Genomic DNA, 22981 nt, shown 5'->3' with positions numbered 1-22981 from the left:
GGGCTTTTCAGGTGAAGGGACGCGCGCCTGCAGTGTGCTCCTACGGTACATGGGACCTGCGGCTTTCATCAGCCTTTCAGAGGTCTGTGACCCAAAGAGTTTGAGGATCAGCAGAACAAACTATAAGCAACGGTCAGGAGTCCATTTTCCTTTCTGAAAGGTCAAGGTTAACGCCATATGCATCCGCTTACCAGAGGAGGGACATGCCAGACTCATTGAGGCAGACTGGAAGCAAGCCCTCCCAACACGGCCCAGAGAAGATCTGGCACTGCTGGAGGTGGCTGGGGATCCCCATGGCCCATCCGTCTTTCCCAGTGTATTACAAGTTGGAAGAAGTAAGAATGCCTTGAATTCACATGCACATACAAAGAAATTGAACTTCTGTCTACCAACAGCCAGCATGCCTCTCCCCTCCAAGGTGGGCTCATAGCCAGGACCCCCAGAGCCCTGTCTGCATTCTTTCTATTACTATGCATTTAGCTCTTTCCCTCAAAAGAAAATAAGAGTTTACCTTGCATGCCTCTAAGCAAATCAATCTGAAAATTCAGAAAGGTGAAGTGGGTGATTTCCTAGGAAGATAAAGTTTACCAAAACTGGCTCTAGTCAAAATAGAAAATGGATACAGCCCAATTCCCATAGACACGATCGAGAAAGTTATCACAGAACAAGACCGTAAAAAGGCACCAGGTCCAGATGGCTTCACAGGGGATCCTATCACAATGGGAGAAACTGGACAGTCCCAACAATACACACGTTGTTCCTGAACATAGAGGAGGAGAGACATTTAGACTTGACGGAGCACCAAAAAGCACATTACAGACATCACTCGCGGCTTAACTGCTAGGCCGCATCCGACTCTTGCGATGCCATAGACTACAGCCTGCCAGGCTTCTCCATCCATGAGATTTTCCAGACAAGAATATTGGAGTCAGTTGCCGTTTCCTTCTCCAGGGGATCTTCCCTGATCCACGGATCAAACCCAGGTCTCCTGCATTGCAGGCAGATTCTTTACCGGCCACCAAGTGAACACTGCTAAAAGAAATCTTAAAACAATATTATCCAGTAGATGCCAGGCCCACCACCATAAGAAAATAATACCCAGTGACCAAGTGGGGTTAATACCAGGAACGTTTCAATATTAGGAAAGCTATTAATATAAATGATCTTAGAATAAAATCATGTTTTTCCATAGATGCTAAAAAGTCTGTGGCATCACTCAACTCCCATTCCTAATCAAAACTGTCATGAAAATAGAAACAGATGGATACTTCCCTAACATAAATACATATGCCTCAATTCTAAAGCTAACACTGGAGATTCTCCTGCCTGGGTGAGGAACAAGGCAACGATGCCTACTTTCCACTACCATGTAGATGCTACTGGAGGGATCAGTCGATGCAATTAGACAGAAAAACAATTAGAGACACTAACTGATTGAGGGCAGGGACTGAGTCTCATTTTCTACTACATCCCCAGGATCTAACACCATAGGAGCTCAATAGTTAGATGGATGAGTAAGTGAATGATGACTCACATGAACTGAGCACCTCTATTAATGAAATCAAAGGTTTAATAAAAAGCTATTGACAAATGACACTGTGTTAAGTGATGTGAATGGGTTAAGCCATTCAAGGCAAACAGTTGCCTGTATGAGGTAAGTACTATCATTCAATCATGTGACAGCTGAGCAAACAGAGGTCCAGGGAGATTAAATGACTTACCCAAGATCATCTTGTCAGTAATGTTTTAAACTCCAGTCTTGCACGGTGCCAGGCCCCTAACTGCTTTGTGCGTGTCTCTCGTCAAGTGAGGGGACGAGAACTCACACGGTAGATCAGAAAGCGGGCTCCAGAGCAGGACTGCCGGGCTCACATTTCAGCTCTGTCGTGTACCTGCTCTGCTTTCTGGGGAAAGTTCTTTCACCTCTCTATGCCTCATCAACCCCCTCTACAAAACGAAGGTGACAACCTTCTGTGAAGTGTGTACCTTCTATGGTTGGAGGGGTACTACACGGGCTAATCACAGCTGCCACACGCTCAGGTTCCACAAAAAAAGCATCTGACTTCCCCCAACTCCCTACGTGCCGTCACCAGTTCCTGACAATGTCTGTCCCAGGAGCAAGCCTCTTCCTTTCTTGGCCTTTTGCCAAGCCCATTGCCCAGAGTTAAAGAGAACACCTCACGTGTACCATCAACATATTGTCATGTGGGACAAAGCCCATTAGCAAGACACGGGCTAGTGTTGACCCTTGGGGAGTTCCATCATTCGGAAGCAGAGCAAAATGACTGCTATTAACATCTGGGTGAGCCTGAGCCCGACCCACATCTGGAACAGCTCGCTTCAGCCTCTCAAGGCTCGCGGCATCCCTTCTCTTCCTGAGCCATGACGTATCTGTCCTGGTGCCTTCCCAGCAAGGCCTGATTACAGATTCCACAGCATAATTCCTCATCCTTAAGTTGGGCTGCACGTTTGGCAAGGAGTAACTTTATGGTTGGAGAAGGCAATGGCACCCCACTCCAGTACTCTTGCCTGGAAAATCCCATGGACGGAGGAGCCTGGTAGGCTGCAGTCCATGTGGTTGCTAAGAGTCAGACACGACTGAGCGACTTCACTTTCACTTTTCACTTTCATGCATTGGAAAAGGAAATGGCAACCCACTCCAGTGTTCTTGCCTGGAGAATCCCAGGGACGGGGGAGCCTGGTGGGCTGCCTTCTATGGGGTCGCACAGAGTCGGACACGACTGAAGCAATTTAGCAGCAGCAGCAACTCTATGGTGGAGCAACCTGCCAAAGGTTACCTCGGCCAGGTGATCTATGCTATCATCAATAATGATAAATCATGTTGATGGTAGGTACCCATGATATGATGTGATGGAAATGGTCACTTTACCTCTGTGGTCTTCCTCCCCCAAAACCCATAGCCCTGTCTAACCATGAGAAAAACATTAGACCCCACTGAAAGGACATTCTACAATGCACCTAGTCAGTATTCCTCAAAACTGTCAAGCTCATTAAGAAAAGGGTGGGGGGGGGGGGAGGGGGGGTACAATCTGAACAAAGTATGGGCTTAGCTTTATAAAACTGTATCATAATATTGGCTCACTAATTGTAACAAATGCATCCTGCTAACGGATATTCCTCCTATAGGGAGCTGGGTGCTGGGTATACAACAGCTTGCTGTACTCTCTTTACAATTTTTTCTGTAAATTTAAGACTGTTTCCAAAAATAAAGTTTATTTTTTTAAACATAGATGCTGGGGCCTTCACCGTGGTCATTTAGACACCCATCTGGCAGCCACCAAGCACCCCTTTGCCAAGAAAAACTATAAAAAGCACCTCCCATCAGATTTGGCTTAGAAACTATTTCCCCGGAAATCTCCCCGCTGCAGGGGGAAAAAAAAAATCCGTTGATTGTGAATCTTGGAGGGGTGTAAGTATTCCCTCCAAACATGACTTTAATCTTAATGAAGAGCAAGACCACGGATGCTAGAGGGATCATTTGCAGATTCTTAATTGTATCTTTTCAAAGCAAAGGATGGCCTCCAGATTGCAACTCAAGAAGACTGGTCTCTTTGGCTGGCTAATTATTTCCATCTCCAGCCAAAATAGAGAATAATTACTAACTACCATCTTCACTTGGTATCCGATCGAAGGGCATCTCTGAAGTCCAAGCAGGGCCCTCACCTGGAGTTTCACCTGAAGACGCTGCGGAGGGAAAGTTGAAACTTCTCTGCCTCACACAGCATCTCTGGGAAACAGCAAACTTGGGAGAGTCCGGAAAGGGCCTCCTACACACACCAGCCAGCACAACCCCTTCCTGCTCCCCTGAAGAAGCCAAGCCCAAGTGCATCTGGAAGTCACCAACAGGCCTGCCCCCAAGGCTTCAACAAGCACTGGCTGGGCTAGGCTGTCAAAATCAGGAAGCCTGCCTGGTGTTCTTCTGTTTTTTTCCAAGACAACCTGCTAACCAGAAAAATACAGTGAGGCTGGGTGTGCGACCGCCTCCTCTGACCAAGGCTCCTGTTAAACACGTGAAATGACGGCCCAGCGCGGGGAAATCCCCAGCCCCCAGCGCAGAGCGCGCTTGCAGGTAGGGACTGACAGGTCGCTGAGGCAGGAATAAGCCTGCACCTTCCTGAAACCACAGGCGGGCACCCTCCAAGCCCCCACAGTCTGGTTGCCTGTGGGGGCGGGGGGTGGGGCCCACTTAATAAAGCTCAGACTGAAGCATGTGAGGTGATGTGCAAACGGCAGCGGCAGAACGCAGGGAGGAAATGGGCCAGCCGCCTAAGACGAGGGCAAACCACGCTCTAGCATTAGACACAGACAACCTGCTCCTTAGAGTCAGCGCAACGTCCCCAACAACGGCTCGCACACGGTGGGGCTCGGAGGTGGGCGGATCCGCTTCACCAGCCCTCTTTTTGCACCAGTCCCGGCCGAAAAACTCCATTCTTTGGCTTCCTCACCTCTTCCCTCCAAAGGCAAAACCCATAGCTTCCACCGCGCACTGATAACCAGCGGCGGACAAGAGACCAGCTGAGACCCCCTGCTCCCTTTTGCTTCACTACCAGGGACCCTCGGGGAGAAGTAACTGGAAACTGGCGCCCCACCAGGCAGAGTGAGCCTAGTGCCCTCTAAAGGCGGCTTCAGTCTCCGACGGCTCCCGCCCTCCCTCTCACCTGGGGAGAGGCAACCTCCCCCCAACTCAAGTTCAGGCCCCCCAGGAAATGTGACGCGTGGGGCAAAGGGGCCCCACCCGTGGCCACTGCCCAGGCCCCAGCCCCAGCCCAGGCTCGGGGGCCAGGCCGGGGCGAGCCTCCACCGACCTTCGATAGGATTCAAATAGTCATAATCGAAGAGGATGGAGAAGTCGAACTCGTCTTGGGGGCTGCCCCCAGGCTCGTGGCCCGGGGCGTCCCCGCCGTCGGGGTCGGGCTGCGGCTCCGGGGCGTCCATGGCGCGCGGAGCGGCGGGCGGGCGGCGGGCCGGGGGCGGAGGCGGGCTCGGTGGACTCGCGGGCCCCTCGCCGGCGAGGGCGAAGGGAGCAGGAAGCGGGGCGGAGAGGCGGGCGGAGCGGCGGGGTCACTGTCCTCGTAGGGACACACGCAGGGTCCGGGGATGGCGCGCCCGGGGGAGCTGAGCGGCGGCGGCGCGCGCTTCCTGCTCCGGAGGCACCTGTTGCAGCCCGGGGAGGGGAGGCGGGGACAGCGCGGCCCGGCCGGCGGGGCGGGGCGACACCCCGGGACCGGGGAGGGCGGGGAGGGCGGGGACGGCCGGGAGGAAGCAGGCCGCCCCTGGTCCCGGCCGCACCGCCCGGCGCCGCGCGAAGCCACCCGCCAGGCGCTCGGGCGCAGCCGCCGCTTCCACCCTCCCGGCCTAAGAGCTGCGGCCCTACCGGACCCAGGATCCGGATAAGAAAGCCACTTGTCTTTTTGCCCTGGGTGACCGGCTGACACCAACAAGGCGGGGGGGGGGGGGGGGGGGGGGGGGGGCGGTGCACCCACTGCCTTCTCTTGCAGACCTGAGCTTCTGTGAGCCCTCAGCTGTGGCTCGATTGCCACCTCCATCAGTCACATCCAGGACTTGGGGAAGAATCCCAGATACTGGCAAGGTGCAAGTCCTACCTGCCTTTCCATCTACACCTCTTGGCCGCCTGACATCTCCAGGGACCAGCAGGCACCAGACACTCTCGCCCGGGGACGTTTAGGTCCTGGTGGGGAAAGAGTCAGGACCGAGATAAACTCCAGAACAAAGAGCATCCCCCTGGGCTGTCTGGAGAGTGCTCACCAGAGATGTAGGGGAAAGGCTGGGGGCTGGGGCGGCTTTGGTCCCCTCAGCGGTCAGGGGGCAAGGGGGGAGGGGGGGGCTCTGGCAAGATGGCATTCGGAGGAACCTGACTGCTGGGCAGACCTGGAGGAAGAGTGCTTCGGAGGTGGGAACCAAAACCGAGAGAGGCAGAAGCAGCTCAGTGTGGCAGAGCAGGTCAGAGGGCAGTGCAGGTGGAAAGGGCGGCTGGGGATGAGTACACCTGCATGCTTGATCAGAACGCAGATCCCCAGGCCCGCACTGGAGCTTGAGTACATAAGTCTGGAGGAGAGGCTTGGAGATGTGCATTTCTAGGCAAGCATCCAAGGTGAACGCTGTGAACAGGCACTCTTAGGGAACAACACATAAGAACCGACTCCCAACACCCTCCCCCTATAAAACACTTCCAGGGGTCTTGCACCAAGTTAGCTCCAGTCAGAAAGCAGGCTCACAGAGGCAAAGGAGGCGCGACCAGCAGCCTCCACCTTTAGCACGTTGGCATCCCCTGAGACGCTGTAAAAATGCCTGTTCCCAGGTTCCAATCCAAACCCACTGAAGGTGTTTTCTTTTTAATGACCTCAGATAATTCTAAAGGGCGGCCAGGGTTGAGAATTACTGGATCAGAAAAGGAGGTGGGAGAGGTTCAGGGGTTCCCTGAGAGCCACAGCTTGACTTGAAACGGAGACTGACTCGGATCCTTCCCTGCGTGCCAGAGGGGTGGAGAAGATGCCCTCTTTCAGGGGAGCCATCTTGGTACCATTAAGGGATTCGTGTGAAGCTGTCAATCATATGCATTCCCCAGACCTTTACTGGGCACCTGCTAGGTACCAGGCACTACCACAGATCCTGGGGGTGCAGCCGTCGGCAGGACCGGGTCCCTACCACCCTCATCATGTTTATGTCCTGTTGGTAAAGAGATACGGCAATGAATAGGGTTTCCCAAACTGCACTTGGACCAGTGACTCCTAACCCAACTTACACATTGGCCTCACCTGGAGAGCTGTTAAAAAAAATTCTAAGAAGCTGGGTCCTAGGAGGGGCCAGTTACAATCAGAATGTTTGAGACTCAGGCATCAGTATTTCGTAAAAGCTCCCCAGATGCTTCCAGTGTGTGGCCTGGGGTAAGAAGCACTGGTTTGGACACAAACTCCATTCCAGGGTCCTGGGCCTGGATCCAAGACTCATGCATTTTCAGTCTTGGGAAGCTCTTTCTGGTTGTCAGAACATTAAAAAAAAAAAATCCTCTTGTTTGTTTCTTAGGCATAAACATATACACACCAGGTAAATCCAGCACGTATCCTAGGGGTGGCTGATAAATTTAGGTGGAGGAGGGGAGATGACGCAGACTAGGACTACTGATAGCCCAAGCATCCAGAAGGAGGGGCCTCCCAGGTGGCAAAAAAATCTACCTGCCAATGCAGGAGACATGGGTTTCATCCCTGGGTGGGGAAGATCCCCTGGAGAAGGAAATAGCAGCCCACTCTAGTATTCTTGCCTGGAGAATCTCATGGACAGAGGAGCCTGGCGGGCTACAGCCCATGGGGTTGCAAAAGAGTCAGACACGACTGAGCGACCAAACAACAGAATGATCCAGAAAGAGATGGATGCTCTCGAGTCCCTTTGACAGGACTCAGAATCCAAACCCTGAAATTTAGCCAGGGAAAATCAGAGGAACCAACCTGTCCTTGTGCTACAGACAAGGAGAGGCTAGTGTCACCCTTGCTGGTCCCTTTTCATCCCTCCTGCCATGATGATTAAATGCCTCTAATCTGGATGACATCTGTTGATTCTGCCTACCTGGCGTCATTCCCCCCTGCTTCTGATAACAACACCCCAGTGTGTTCCTTTGGGAAACTACTCTTGATGATGCAATTCTGGTAAATTATGGACCCAGTTGTCCCATACTACCCTGGCAAAGAAGTGTACAAATGACCCAGGCTTGGCCAATCAGAGCATTTTTATCTCCATTAGCCTGTGAGATCCACTTGAGCAGGGGTCATGATTGATTCATTCACAGCTTTATGTACAATGGGTGTGTGGATATGCAGATAGATGAATGGATGGATGAGTGGATGTTTGGATGACAGATGGATGGATGGATGAAATGGAAGAGTGAATGGATGGATGGATGATGGATGGATGGATGATGAAAGAGTGGATGGATGAATGATGGATGAATGGGTGGGTGGGTGGAAGAGTGAATGGATGGATGGATGATGGATGGATGGACAGGTGAATGGATGGATGGATAAAAGAGTCTGACTGTCCTTGTGTATATAAGATCCTTATATTTGTCTTTAAGGACCCTCCTCTCTAAGACTTAATCTGGCCACCCCATTGTTTGGGCAAGAATCTAAATTCTTACCCCCAACTGACATCCTCCTGAGACAGCCAATAATAAGATGACATAGTAAAGGTAAAATCCCCATCCCTTTGATAGACCGCCTTGTGAGAACGGTTCAGGACCTGGCAATAATACTCTAACTGCCTCAGTTGTTCCTCTGAACAGTAGAAATATTTTTTAAGTTTCTAGAATCTGGCATCTGCGCCAAATCAGAGCTCTTAAAGGGAAGGGGTTCAGACTAGGTCCTGACCCAGAACAGAGTTTCTGCTAGAGCGCTGGGAAGTGAGAGCGTTTTCTTCTCTACAGGCCACTCTTAAAGTGGGGCTTGGGTTGGGGGATGGCATATTTTCAATTCCAAAATAAATAATTTGTGCTGTTAGAAGCAAGGAGCATAATGCATGACCTTTATGCATTCAGAGGCCACTCCAGGAGCGCGGGGTGGGATGCAGGCCCCAACGGTGCAGCTCTGTCAACCTGCCCTCTGCCCCACCGCTGACCTTGTGGAGGCCCTGGCCTTTGAGCTTTCCTCCGGGCTCCCCAACAGAAGTGCAATGGGAGGTTAGTGAGGCCGCTGAGGGTCTGCAAATCCTAGCACACATCTGATCCTGGCCCAGGATTTCAGCTCCACTCAAAAGCACTGACTCTAGTGTATAATTACAAACTGAGACAAGTGCCATGAAAGGAGAGCAGACGACGGGACAGAGGCTACAACAATAATGTCAACACGGAATTCAAGAAAGGCTTCCTTAGGGAGGTGATACTTGAGCTGAGAACAGGAGGCTGAGCAGAAGGTAGCCAGCGAAGAGTGAGGGGAAGAACTAACAGCCAGCTGGGAAAGTATGTGCAAAGGCCCTGAGGCAGGAAGTATTGGAAGAACCGAGAAAAGACTGGAGGGGACGGACCAGAAGATGGTGCGGGGTAAGGCTGGGGGATTAGTGGGGCCTTCGTGGAGAATTTTGGACCTAAGACCAATGAGAAATGACTGAAGTGCATTTAGGCAGGTACGTGACAAGACCACATTTGGGGTTTTAATCGGTTGCTCTGGGTTCTGGGTGGAGAAGAAACTGCAGGTGATGAGGTTTATAGCAAGAAGACCAATTAGGAGGTTCATGCAGCCATCCAGGCAAGAGACAATGGGAGTGCAGGCCGTGGGGAGGACAGGAAGCAGCGGAAGCACACTCTCACCCTCTAGTCCACCCCTGAGTTCTCTCTTTTCCTCTTGCCGGCTGCCTCTTTAAAAAGGCAGCACAATCTGATTGCAAGTGAATACAAATACTCAGAGTATACCAACTCTCCCACCCACCCCATCCCAGGTGACTCTGAGTGCTGAGGCCCCTTCAAGCAGGCCCTGGAAGGACCCCCCCACCCCCGCCAACACATAGCTCTGTGCTCCTTTCCCCCTTCTGGTATGAAGCTCATCTTTAGCCTCAGTCTCCACCTCTCCCAGGGCTTCCCCAATAGCTCAGCCGGTAAAAAAATCTGCCTGTGATGCAAGAGACACAGGAGATATGGGTTTGATCCCTGGTTTGAGAAGATCCCCTGGAGAAGGGAATGGCAACCTGCTCCAGTGTTCTTGCCTGGGAAATCCCATGAACAGAGGAGCCTGGTGGGCCGCAGGCCAAAGGGTCACAGAGGTGGACAGGACAGAGCAACTAAGCAGCGGACCTGTCCCACCGTCCACTCAACAGCTGCATCTGGGCACCCAGCAGACGCCGTGGAGCACACCTGTCCAAACCAACCTACTTATCGTCCGAAACTGCTCCTCTCCCACAGTTCCCAGCCAGATCACCCTCCCATTCATCACGTTCTCCCACCGAAAGCCAATGAGCAAGTCCTCTATTTCTCTCTGCTCACACCCACAGGCAACCCCTCAGCAAACCCAAAAACCCCAAATCCCATCACGTTTCACCAGCTTCACCTTTCCGCCTCTGACCCCGGCAAGCCTAGTGCACGTCATCCGTCACCCTGATGACTGTCCTCCCTGGCCTCGTCACTTCCACGCCGGCCCTGACATGGAGCAGCCAAAGGGATATTTTGAAAGGGATCCCTGTAAGGGCCAACATGGAAGTAACAAGATGAGGGCAGAGGCTCCCGGAGGCGTCAGGGAGTGACACGCAAGCACCTTGCCCTACAGGGTCCTAGATAAGCTGCCCCACGCCAGCCCCTTTAGGCTTCATCTCCAGCCACGGTCCCTTCTCGTGACTTCCTTCTGCCACCCGCTCCTCAACTGTCCAGCTGTTCCTTGAAAATACCAAGCGTGGCCCTACCCCGGGGCCTTTGCACCTACTATTCGCACTGATAAATGTCACTTCCTTGCTTTGTTCATTCCTCAGCTCAAATGTCAGCTCCTCAGAGAGAACTTCCACGATCATCCCAATAAAAATAGCACCCCTGGCCTCCTCTGTCCCCTGACCCTGCTTTGTGTTCCTCGAAGCCCTTATCTTGGCAGCATATTTATTCATAAGTGCACTTGCTCATCTTTTTTTGCCTCTTCTCAATCAACTGTAAGCCCCACAAGACCAAGAACGTTTGTTTTATTGACTGCTGTCTCTAGGGCTGTCAGATATAGTGAACAAAAGCACAGGACACCCAGTTAAATTTGAATTTTGGACTAACAATGGACGCTTATGTTTTTTAGCTCAAGTATGTCCCCCAACATTGTATGGGACATACTGAAACTAAAAACGCATTCATCGTTTGCCTGAAATTCAAAGTTCACCGGATATTCTGTATTTTAATCTGGCAAGTCCAGCTGTAGCCCCAGATCCTGGAAGCGTTCCCAGGGCACAGTGGGCACTCGCGAAGAAGGAGCCAAAGGACTGCATGAAGGACAGTGCCCAACAGAGCTCACCCTGAGAGATCTCTCAGAACACGAAGTGGCATCGAGAGGCAAACCTGAGTCCCTGGTTGCCTCAGTTTCACGGGGCTTGTCAGGGATGTCCGGAAATCTGGTGTTTTGCACAGCCGGTGGCCCAGCCTCTATGGTTATGACACCATGACACCTGCAATTATTTTTATGTAAAAACATTTCATCTGACTCAGTGGCTTCAGGGAAATTCTGCCTGTACATGCGTTTTTTCTTTTTCAAAAGGAAAAGAAAAAAAAAGACTTGTAAAAAAATATGCTCCGGTATAGGAAATAGATTCCTGGGGTCATTATAACAAAACTGATGGATTTGAATCCAGTCGCTGCCTCCTCTTCCAAGCTGAACTTCCTGGAGGTCAATGGCACCCACAGGCATGAAGAGAACATTGTTTGGCCAAGGTTGGGGTGACCCTGTGGTACCACCAGGAAGATCACAGAATGGGGGCCCAGGATCCAATCCGAGTGCTTCCTCTGAATCACTCTGTGACTTTTAAGCAAGTCAGCTGGCCTTTCTGTGCCTCAGTTCTTCTGTCTGTAAAATGGGGGCAGTAAATTAGCTCATACCTGAGGCCCCATTCCAGCTGAGGGTCCAGGAGGCTTTAGTGCTAACCTGAGCAGCAGCCAAGGTCAATTTCATGGGTTCAACCTGTGCTAGCCCACAGGGCCCTGCACCCAGAGGACCACAAGGTCTAACACCCTGCCACCACCATCTTAAAATTCTTAGCAATATTTGAACCAGGGGCTGAGAATTTTCTTTTATGCTGGGCCCTGCGGACTACATAGCCAGCCCTGACGGGCTGTTCTCAGCCCAAACCCCACCGTCCCGACGACCCCATCATAAGAAAAGCTTAACTAGAAAATGTAGGCCCCGAAATGTGTTTAATCGGAAAAGTAGGAGCTCTCCCAGATCCCAGAAAGGACTGCCCCTCAATTTAAGTACATCCGGGGATTATCACCCGAGATGCTAATATTTTAATTTACAGATGGATGCATTTGACTCCTCCAGGACTGGAACCAGAGTGAGGCAAGTGAGGCAAAATTCAAGAGGGAACCAAAAACCTCAATAGTCAAATACACTATGCTTTCATAAAACATGTTTTTAAAATAAAAATAAATACAAAGAAAATCTATGTTAAGCAAACCATTACACTTGGAATAAAGACACGGTCAGTACCAGTGCTGTGTGGACCCATCCTAGACCCTGAGGTAAAAGGAAAAATGAATAAAGACCTTGTCTTTACTTAAATTTTTTTTTCTATTTTTGGTTCATCGTAGATTTTTGCATCAATTTTTTTGTATTTATTTATCTACTATTTTGCCCTGTAGCATATGGGAATCTTAGTTCCCCGACCAGGGATCAAACCCACGCCCCCTGCAGTGGAAGGCAGATGTGTAACCACAAAGTCCCTTTGCATCAACTTCGATTTCTAAAATATTTCGACCACTGAGTATCCTGGCGTCCCCTCCCACGTTGCCTCCCCTCAAAGCCAGTTTTCAGGAGTGACCTCCTCATGATTTGGGGGAACCGCAAGACAGTTTCAAACTTGGCTTTCACTCCAGTCTACAATCAACACCATCTTTTAAAGCCGGGACAGGACTTCTCTGCTGTAAGAAAGATAATTTCCAGGAGAATATTGCAGCTGAAGGCAGTTTGTTGAAACTGGCGCCACCCCCCACTACCCCGCCTCATTACCACCAGGCAGGCAGAGCGTGTTAAAGCTCCAGGAAAACAGGGATCTACCAAAGGCCGGAACCCAAATGGAGGTGTGGACTGTAAGGAGACACCCCACGGCACAGCAGCGGTGGTCCCAGGCCAAACCCATCCTGCAGGCATATTATGTTTGGCCTGCCCCGTAATTTTTTTTTAAATCTGAACTTTTTTTTTTTTTAATTTAGAGGTTTCATTTAAAACTTCAAGTGTCCGATGGCTCCCCAAAATGGGAAGACCAGGCCACATGGGACCTGTACTCCCCGGTGACCCCGCCACCTGGGGCTGAGTAGAAGCTTCCAGGTGATTCTACCGCTCTCGGGTCACCACCGTCCCACCCGCTGCCCCCGTCCACCCTGTGGGCATGTGGGCACCAGACCCTGGTCTCCGGGCCCTCAACTCCTCCACCCTGGTCCCTGCTCACCTACTTTGTCCTGGCTTTGTCTGTCCTCTTCATCCCTCGCTTCCGCAGCACATTCCCTTCCGCCTTATGGAACTGACATTTCACAGGAGAGCACGGTCAGCACACTCACCTGCCCTTAAACGGCGGTTCTTGCCTTTAATTAAGCAGGGGGTGTCACCATCCCTCTGCCAGGGGAGCTCCGCCTTCCACTGAATCAGAGCCTTAATGGCAGCAGCAGAGGGCTGGTTAGCTAGGGGATGGAACATTGGTTAGTCTTTGCCCAACCCCAGAACTATTTCTTAACCGTCTGCCGTCTCCCTCTGTCCACCGTCACCCTTCTGTCACCCGGCCGTGTCTCCCCAGATGACCGCAACCTCAGCATCGGGGCTCCCATATCCATCCTCTCTCCTGCCTAGTCTTGCAAACTCGAGCATCTGTGTCAAGTTCATAATCTATGAAGTCAGAGAGGGATGCGGACAAGCAAGCTGACCTCAGGGATCTCGAAGCCACCAGCCTCCCTCCAGCACAACCACACCCCAGAGCATCTCCCACCCTCCCCCTCCCAAAAGACCACAGGGCCTCCCTCTTGCCCTCTCTCTCTTCAATTCCTCTATCAACACAATCAGTAGACTTCATTGAAACTTTTAGTTCCTTTGCATGTAAATGGTTTCACACACGATTGTGCCTCTCTTTCAGGTGTAAATGAGTACACTTTATATATCTTGGATATTCTCCATACCACCTAGCCCGTGCCTCCACAAACCCCTCTGAACTCACTGGTTGAGTGACTGAGCTAGGTCATCCAGAAGAGACCCCAAAGACTTAGAAGAAAGTCGATTTATCCCAATCAGGAACGACACTTGTAGGTTAATTGTTCTTGTTTAGTCACTAAGTCGTGTCTGACTCTTTGCCACTGCATGGACTCTACCCACCAGGCTCCTCTGCCCATAGGATTCCCCAGGCAAGAATACTGGAGTGGGTTGCCATTTCCTTCTCCAGGGGATCTTCCCAATCCAAGGATCCAACCCGAGTCTCCGGCATTGGCAGGCAAATTCTTTCCCACTGACCCACCAGGGAAGCCCTTGTAGGTTAGTAGGCTGAAGAAAATGAACAACTTGACTCTGAAACCCTAAAATAATAGTGAAAATGGCAGCTAACAGGCACTGATCACTGTGTCTACACTGAGAGCAGCACAGACCTGATCTGCAAGCCTCCAAGCTTCCGCCGTGTGTAACGATTACCGTCACCCCCGCTGCTCAGCTCAAGAAACTAAGGCATGGAGCAGGTCGTGATGTTACTTTCGAAGTCACACATGCCACCACGGAAGTGGTTTTGTCCCACAGCAGTCTGATACTCATTACTGAGTCACAGTGTTCCTGGGTTATTAGCTCAGGGTGGATGCGCTGAGGGACGTTTTTGGACCAAGATGAAACACTGAGAGAAGCCTTCTGACTCCTGGTGATAGCAGAGAGGGAAGGAGGAGCCACCGGGGGAGTCCAGGCTGGGCCGAGAGGAGACCCACTGGAAGAGGCCCATATTACTCACAAAATTAATGGCAAGTGCCCTTGAGGGCCAAAGATAGGGACCACCGCTGCACAGCCCCAGGACTCAAGGGAGCACAGTTTGGAAACCAAAAAGAAGTCTCTGCAGACAGGGAAACACCACGTCCTCCCCACTCCCTGCCCCCACACTGGCCGCAGCCCTGCATCCCTGCCCAGGCCACTGCAGTCGCCTCCCACCTGTATTCTAAGCATCCCCTGTTACCTGGGAGAGGTTTCCCACTTAATGGTCAGTGTGATTCTCTGAAAAGACTCAGCAACTCACACCCTCAGTGACTTCTGATTTCCCCAGGGCCTCCCCATTACCACGAGAATGAACTTCAAAGAATGAACTTCAAACTGCTCGCAAAATCCTGCTGGGTCCCGCCCTGGCCTGCTTCCCCCATCTTTCTATTCGTATCACACTTCCCCTCCCTCCCTTTCTGTTTCAGCCACACGGGGCTGGCTGCTCCTTGACTATCCCAGGCGCAGCTCTCCTCTGGGCCTTGGGGCTCACTGGTCCTTCCGCCTGAGATACTGTAGAGACAGATCCCTCACTGTTCAGAGGTCAAAGGATTAGACATCTTTAGAGAGGAAGGGACTCACGAGTGTGAATTATCCCCGCGAGTGTGTGTTGAATTACATCCTCTCCCCAAATGCGCTCAAGTCCTAACCTCAAGAACTTGTGGCTGTGATCTTATTTGGCAAGAGGGTCTTTGCAGATATGATCGAGTCCAGATGAGGTCCTCAGAGCTAAGGGTTCAAATTCAACGACTGGCATCCTTGTAAGAAGAGGAGAGGACGCACACAGGAAGAAGGCCATGTCAAGGTAGAGACGGAGAGTGGAGACACGCAGCTAGGAGCCAAGGAACACCGAGGACCGCCAGGGACCACTAGGGGCCAGAAGAGAGAGGGAGGGGTCGTGCCTCAGCGCCTCTGGCGAGAACACGGCCCTGCCCCCTTGATTTCACACGTTGAGTCTCTGAAACTGTTCGAGAATAGATCTCTGTTGTTTCAAGCCACCCGGTTTGCGGTAATTTGTGATGGAGCCACAGGAAACTCAAACACCCACGCAGCACACCCACGCATAACCGAGGCCTTCGCAGCTCTGTGCGCCTAGTATGGTCTCTGGCCCTTAATGCCTTTCCAGCTTATCTTGGATGTTCCCGGGTGGCTGCCCTGAGGTTTGCCTTGTGAGGACAGACACCCTCAGTCTTGCTCACTTTATCCCCAGCCTGTTGAAGGGCAACCAGTACATTGGAGATGCTTGAAATGATGAAAATGAATTAAATGGTCAAGGCGGCTTCTAAGCGGACGTAAGAATGAGTTGGGCCTTGAAGAAAAATGTGGGAGAAAAAAAAAAGGGAACAGGGACCCCGGGGTGGAAAGACTGGCTCAGGCCAAGGCCGAGGGAAGGACAGGGGGGCGCCAAGGGGCGAGTGGGCAGCCCGGACCTGCTCCCACAGCAGCCGTGGCACTGGACACGGGCACCCTGCAGGCCCAGGGCAAAGAAGTGCAAGGCGGAGATGTGGCCAACGAGAGAGGCTCTGAGGAAATGGGTCCCTACTGGCAGGTCCCAGCTGGAGAGGGAAGGGATGGGGCCGCCAGAAGCTCCTCAGCGGCCCAGAGAGGCAGGTGGAAGGCAGGAGAGAGCCCTATCGCAAGCCCGCCCAGCTCACCGACCAGGCGATCCTGCTGCAGGAAGCAGTGGAGGCAGGACTGCTGCTGCTGCTGCTGCTAAGTCGTGTCCGACTCTGTGCGACCCCATAGATGTCAGCCCACCAGGCTCCCCCATCCCTGGGATTCTCCAGGCAAGAACACTGGAGTGGGGTGCCATTTCCTTCTCCAATGCATGAAAGTGAAGAGGGAAAGTGAAGTCGCTCAGTCGTGTCCGACTCTTAGTGACCCCATGGACTGCAGCCTACCAGGCTCTTCCATCCATGGGATTTTCCAGGCAAGAGTACTGGAGTGGGGTGCCATTGCCTTCTCCGGAGGCAGGACTGGGCAACCCTTAAAAACAGAGCTTTCCGCATTGGCGCTGCCCTCTGAACGCCTTGACTGGGCCCTGTCTTGGTTTCCTCTTCTTGAAATGAGAGGATCATACTCAATTCCAACCAGTCAGGTTATTTTGGGAGAATCCGCTAAGATAATGTCTGTTACTGCTCGGCCCTACAATATATACAGTCTGGTGGGGAAAACAGATGCCCTCCTTACAATGACTGTTCATCCCTAACAGGGAGCAACAAGGTGCAAGGGGATTGCTTCCGAGCTTTGCCACCAACGATGTGACCCGGGCGCAGCGGGCACCCCTCCCTGTGCAAGATGGGGCTGGGTGGGAGCCAACGCGGTGGCGATGGAGAAGCCCTGGGACGGTGCCTGGCAGATACGGGGCGCTCGGGAAGCGGTGGCGGCTGTCACGGTCATCGTTGCTATTGCTGTTGGGAACTGACTTATTCCAGACAACAGCATGACAGCGTGGCCTGCTGTTGACCCACAAGGAAGCCTGCTGAGGTCAACAGCGCTTGGTGGGAAAACGCACAAGTCAAAACCACTGTCATGGTCAAAAAGAGGCAGAACGAGTGAGCCAGAGGACGGCGGCAGTGCTTTGGCATTTCAGTCTTAATTCTGTGGCCCCAACAGGTCAAGCGACCCTACTGTGCATCATTCATTCATTCCTCCATCCACGGAACAAAAGTACTGAAAACCCACTGAGTGTCAGGCACGTTCCAGGCGCTGGGGCCCCTGGAGTGAATGAGACAGCTGACACTTCTGGTTCCTGGTGTTCAGTTCTGGAAGAGGATGCAGACGTGTCATGGACAACGACCATCAGTGTGAGGCGCATAGGATAGGAGAGGGCAGGGTGGGGGCCTGGGGGGCACAGGAGGGCCCCCGCCCAGTCTGGGCGGTCAGAGTCTCGAATTCCTCATCTAGCAAAGGAACAAAAAGAGTAACCTGCCCTGCTTCTTCGAGGTAAGAGCCGAAATACTCAATCACACATGTGTGTAGTAAGAGCTAGCCAATGAGAATATGTGTGGGAAGCACTCGGTAACTGTTGTTTTTAGGTTGGCTTTGGGGTGTATAAATATTGAATTAATGAATTATACAATAATAATAGCAGCACTTATTAACTGAGTAGTTTGAGGTTCGTGCTGCTTACTGAAAGACTGGAACTCGCCTTAGATTGGTAAACGATCCGTCATTCCCTCCAGGGGCCTCTGCGGCCTTGAGACCCTCCCTGTCATTGTTTTTGTTGTTTAGCCGCTAAGTCTTGTCCGACTCTTTTTGCAACCCCGTGGACGGTAGCCCGCCAGTCTCCTCTGTCCCTGGGATATTCTAGGCAAGCATACTGGAACAGGTCGCCATTTCCTCCTCCAAGAGATCTTCCCGACCCAGGAACGGAACCCGCATCTCCTGAATGGCAGGCGGATTCTTTACTGCTGAGCCACCAGGGAAGCCCGAGACCCTCCCTGATTGTTGTTGTTCAGTCTTAAGTCATGTCTGACTCTTTGCAACCCCATGAACTGCAGCACGCCAGCCTCCCCTGTCCTTCCCTATCTTAGACCCTCCCTACAATTTAGCAAATGAAGGGTTAAAGTCTGGTCCAGCAGGGGGGTCTCCTGGGACACTGCTCCTGGCATTCTGATTGGTTGATACTCAATTGCTACATATAGTAACCAACACTCCAGACAACATCACTAACACTTTTCTAAATGTGGGGAAACTGAGGCACAGGAGAGTGAATCACTTGCACGAGGTCACGCAGCCAGCAAGTGGCACAGCCAAGGTTTGAACCTCTCACTCAGATCCTAAGCTGCTGGCGACTTGGATATAGAAACTGGGATCCACCAGAGAGTCACAGAACTGGACGACCTGGCCCTGTCCTCCGCTGACCTAAGAAAGGTTCTTAATAAAGGCAGGAGCATCTGGGGAAATGAGTGCTTCTCACTGAACTTCTGGAAGAAAAGGAAAAGCCCAAGGTCTTCGTGGAGGAGGCACAGACTGGGTAGCCAGGGAGGGGCTGAGCCAGGAGTTGGGGGGCTCTTGGAGCGGGTCTGAGTTCTGCGTGGGAGGAAAGCAGTACTGGCTTTACAGCCTCCTGGCCGTCCAGGGACACTTAGTCCCCTAGAGGAAGTGGAAAGACGGTGCTCCTGAGGCAAAGCGAGGCGCTCTTCCTGACTCACCCTCCACTTGGGACAAATCAGAGGCTGCCTCAGTTTCTCCGTCTCCATCAAGGATGGTTGTCCCCTCCATACCACCCTCCTCACACAGACTTCTCTCTCTTCCAGGATATGGCAAGGACCAACACAATGTTGGCAAAAGAGGCCAGGACAAGGGTCTGGCCTTCCTCAGTGTCCTCATCCGCCGAACAGTGCGATACCCAATGATAACAGTAGTAAGTTCCAGAGACAGCAGAGCGCGCGGTCGAGAGCCTGGGTCTGAGTCCCAGCCTCTGCCGCATGCCTGCGGGTAGCGCTGGACTGGTTCCTGCCCCCCACTGCGCTTCACTCCCTCCTCCAGCCCTGACAATGAGAGGCTTCACACGCGTCAAACCCCCAGCCCTGCCGCCCCCAGTCAGCACTGGTAACGCTCTCTCACCCCCGCGGAAGGCGACAGAGACCTTGCCAGGTGCCGGGCTTTGTGCTACAAACTTGGGTTGTGATCCTGGGCAAAGCTGGTTCTCATAGTCCTCGATTGTCAGAAAATAATAACAGCCAGTGTGTGTTAAGCGCATGTTAAACACAGAGGTAAGTGCTTTATACGCATGATTTCATACGATGCTCATGACTCCCCATGAGATCATCACTGTCATTATTCCCTTTACAGACGAGGAGATGGAGGCTTGGCAAGCCCTAATCCTAGCCCAACCTGTGCCACTGTGAAACGCCAAGAAGTTACAAAGTCTCTTGAGAGGTTTAAGGTACTGCAACTCTTCAAAGAATTTTGCCATGAAATCCAGTTTCTATATCAATGTTACTGTTTTGCATTTAATAGGAATCACAGGGTATTTATCCAGTGTTGACTATAAGCATGGCAGCATTTTAGATGCTTTACGTGTGCCACCTCACTGATTCTCACAACCTTCTTTAAGGGAGACATTATTATTGGCTCCATTTTACAGATGTGGAGACTGAGGCCCAGAGAGTTTAAGTCACTCACCCAAGATCACACAGCTGCAATGCAGTGAAGCAGAAATTCTAAGCCAGGCAGAAGGCAGGGAATTTGGGTCTGGGAGTGAGCAGAGCTCACCCTGAGTTTGTTTATTCCTGAAATAGTTTCCATCATCCCACTGCAGATAAAACTGAACACACCTCTTTCGGATCTTCAGTTTTTCCCAGAGCCTCGGCCCAAAACTGCACAGCGAGGTCAGTATTTTCTTACCATGCAAATAGTTCTATTTGCTATTTAATGACCCCGCCCATCTGCATGCACCCTGAGATCTGCCCTCTGCTTCTGGTGGTGTTTGAGTGTGAAGGGCCATTTGGGTTTCCCTCAGGAGACCCCGATGCGGGCACAGTCGAAGCGCCTCTCATGCCAACTGTCTCTGAAGCCTGGAATTGCAGCCTGTGTGCCCAGTCGCTTTGGCATGCCAAGAGTCGTTTGCCGGAACAACGCGGTGCCCTGTCTCCCACATGTGGACGCACACTAGCATGCACGTTCAACAGTCCCTGGACACACAAGCGTGGGCTGGGGAGGTTAGGAAATGCATGTGCACACACAAAATCCACACACTTCCAAACCCTGAGAGAGGACCAAGTTCACAAACCTGGAGCAGAGGTGAGGCTCATATGAGATCACATTGGAAAACAGAAGTCTCTTCCCAACCCTCTTCTTCCAAACAGACTTAATTTTGGCATTTGTCTGTCCCCCACCCCCACATCATAACATCAAACACTGCCTTTCAGTATACATGGCATGGCAGTAAAAACCCATTCCCATCCTTAATATATCTGTCGCCTGTCTCAAAGCACCCCTTTTACAGGTGATGCGATATTAGTAATGATTTTGGTCATTATGTCATAGGCTTGACCACCAGCCGAGGACAGGATAAACTGGTACCAGTTAAAACGTCCCGAGTGTTGGCAGGGTCTTGCTTTCAAAAGTGCAACTCAGCTAAAAATATGTCATTGAGGTCCACTGTGGCAAAGCACACCATTTACCTAACCCAAGGCATTTGGCCCCACTCCGGTTTTGAAAAAAAAAAAAAAAAAATAGCCCCTCAGGTTTATTTACAGAAATTGTCATTTCTTCCCCCCTAGAACTTTAATCAGCCACGCAGAGCACAAAACCTACATTCAACTCTGATTTTATGACACGAGGCTAACTCCTCCTACGCATATTTATTTCATTTAACTCTTGCAGCCCTGCCCTCCTGGCCATGCCCCCCACTCTTCGCGGGACTGGCCTCCGAAAAACACATCCCATCACCTAATTTCTACCTTTCAAGTCTGGTGGGTTAGTGGACAGCCAAAACCCCTCCACAATCCCAAACCAGATGGGACATTTTCATACCATATTCGTATAGGTTAAGCCCCTCCCGTAAGATCTAAGTAGTATGATTCCAGGGTGAACTCCAAGAGGAGGGGGAAAAGAGATAGAAACACGGAAAGGAGAGTGTAATCAGATCGCGGAACAAACTGATGGTACATTGCACTTTAAAGGGGGAACTGGAACACTGAATCCACTAGGCACATTAGGGAGAGGAAAAAAAAAAAAAAAAAACGAGAAAGAAAATTGTTTAAATGTCCCAGAGCATCTGCGGCTCTGTTAAAAAGTAAAGCCTTCATTACTAGATAGTAAAGTACCAAGCCTGTTCTCCTAAAGAGAAAAAAAAAAAAAGCTAAATAACGATGATGATGATGATGATGATAATAATAATACCGCTGACATCCTCCCCAAAGCCCAGCGCGGAAATGGTTAAGCAGCCCGCGGTTAGTAGCGAGAATCCCTCCGGGTGTCCCACGGAAGGGACCATCCTTCTGACAGGCTGGCCCGGGGAAGGAATCCCGCCTGGGGACGCTTCGCTGTCCCCGCGCGAGGTGGTCCCAAGTCGGCGCCCCCGACCCCCCTCCTTGGCCAGGGTGGGGGCGCCCGTCCTCCGGGCCACGCTACCTGTGCGCCCTGGGAAAGCGGAGTCCCCAGGCCTGCCCGCGACCTCCGCCGGGAGCTGAAAGCGCTGGCTGGGGAGAAGCAGAAGGGAAAGGGCCGAGAGGCGGGAGGAGGAAGCGGCCGGAACGGGGGCGGGGGGCAGTTACCTTGGTCCACAGACCCCATGGCGCGGAGGGGCTCGCAGTGCCCCCGTCTCAGCGCAGCCTCTCTCTGCATCTGGAAGGGACGGGGGCTCGGCGCGCGGGCTGAGAGGGCTCTGCGGGGGCAGACCCGGAGCCTGGGGGGCGCCGTCCTCTCTAAAGCATGCTCAGGGGGCTGCCCTGGCCGAGGCGCCTGCGAGCGGCCCGGGAGCTGCGCGCCTCCCGCCTCCCGGCTCCCGGCTCCCGGCGCGGCGGAGTCGGCGCGGCTCGGCGCTCGGGCTTACTCGAGAGGGAACGCGACTTCCTTCCCCGCGCTCCGTGTTTATAGGCTTTCAATGCAGTAAAATAACGGGATTCCCTCACTGTTTCCTCCTGTTTATCCAGCGCCATGGAAACCGCTGGATCCCGTCCATCTCCAAAACTAAGGGCTTTCCTGCAAACTTCACACTCAGGAATCCATGACGTCGCCCGCTCCGCGGCCAGCCAGCTCCGTGGCTCCCTCGGCCGCCAGCACAAGTCCCTGATTGTTCGCGGAGAAAAGTCAGGGAGACGGAGCGATGCGGGCGACGGCGAGGGGAAGGGGGTGGGGGCGTGGGAGTGTCCAAGTCGGTCTTGCCCGAGCTCCAGGCGGCCGTTCGCAAGGATCGCCCCGGCCACCGCCTCCCTCGCCCGCTTCAGCTTTGCATAAACCCTGCCCAAGGCTCCCAAGCGCCCCCCAGACCCGCGACCCCCGTCTTCCAAGCGGGCGCCTCTCAGAGCAAGTCGCCCAGGGCTCACACGGACATCTCAGGGGGTCCAAGGGCCCCTGGACACGGACCTAGGGGGCCCTTCCCTGTCCCTGGGGACACCCGGCTGCCCAGAATTTTTGTGCTCAGGACTGATGCGGAGGAAGAGGGAAGTGTGGGAAGAGAGGGGGGGAGGGGAAGAGGGAAAAGAAATAAATAACGGTGCCTTGTGTCAACTCTCCAAGATTTTTTTTCAAAGAGGTCTATTTTTAGATTCATTTAGAAAACCCAAGGTTTCCAGTGATGCTCAGAGGCTCCAGCAATAATGAAATGGCCAAAGAGACGC

General features: G+C 52.4%; 1 protein-coding gene across 9 annotated transcripts in view; it reads right to left on the bottom strand.

The window, feature by feature from the left end:
- Nucleotides 1-22374, bottom strand: part of NFATC2 (nuclear factor of activated T cells 2) — a 160656-nt gene extending 138282 nt beyond the window's left edge. For 4 of the 9 annotated variants that reach the window (XM_044927525.2, XM_025263278.3, XR_006544278.2 and 1 more), the window contains exon 1: nt 4827-5180. In XM_044927525.2, the coding sequence (XP_044783460.1) occupies nt 4827-4956 (130 nt within the window). In that variant the 5' untranslated portion in view covers nt 4957-5180. Of the gene's footprint in view, nt 1-4826; nt 5182-13146; nt 13657-21916 lie in introns of those variants that run through there. The other 5 variants (XM_044927524.1, XM_044927522.2, XM_044927526.2 and 2 more) reach the window with 4 other exon arrangements.
- Nucleotides 22375-22981: the final 607 nt, after the last annotated feature.

Source organism: Bubalus bubalis, chromosome 14 (assembly GCF_019923935.1).
Source record: "Bubalus bubalis isolate 160015118507 breed Murrah chromosome 14, NDDB_SH_1, whole genome shotgun sequence".
Taxonomy (NCBI): Eukaryota; Metazoa; Chordata; class Mammalia; order Artiodactyla; family Bovidae; genus Bubalus; species Bubalus bubalis.
The sequence above is the reverse complement of the archived record's forward strand: the minus strand, read 5'-3'. Positions and strand labels throughout refer to the sequence as shown.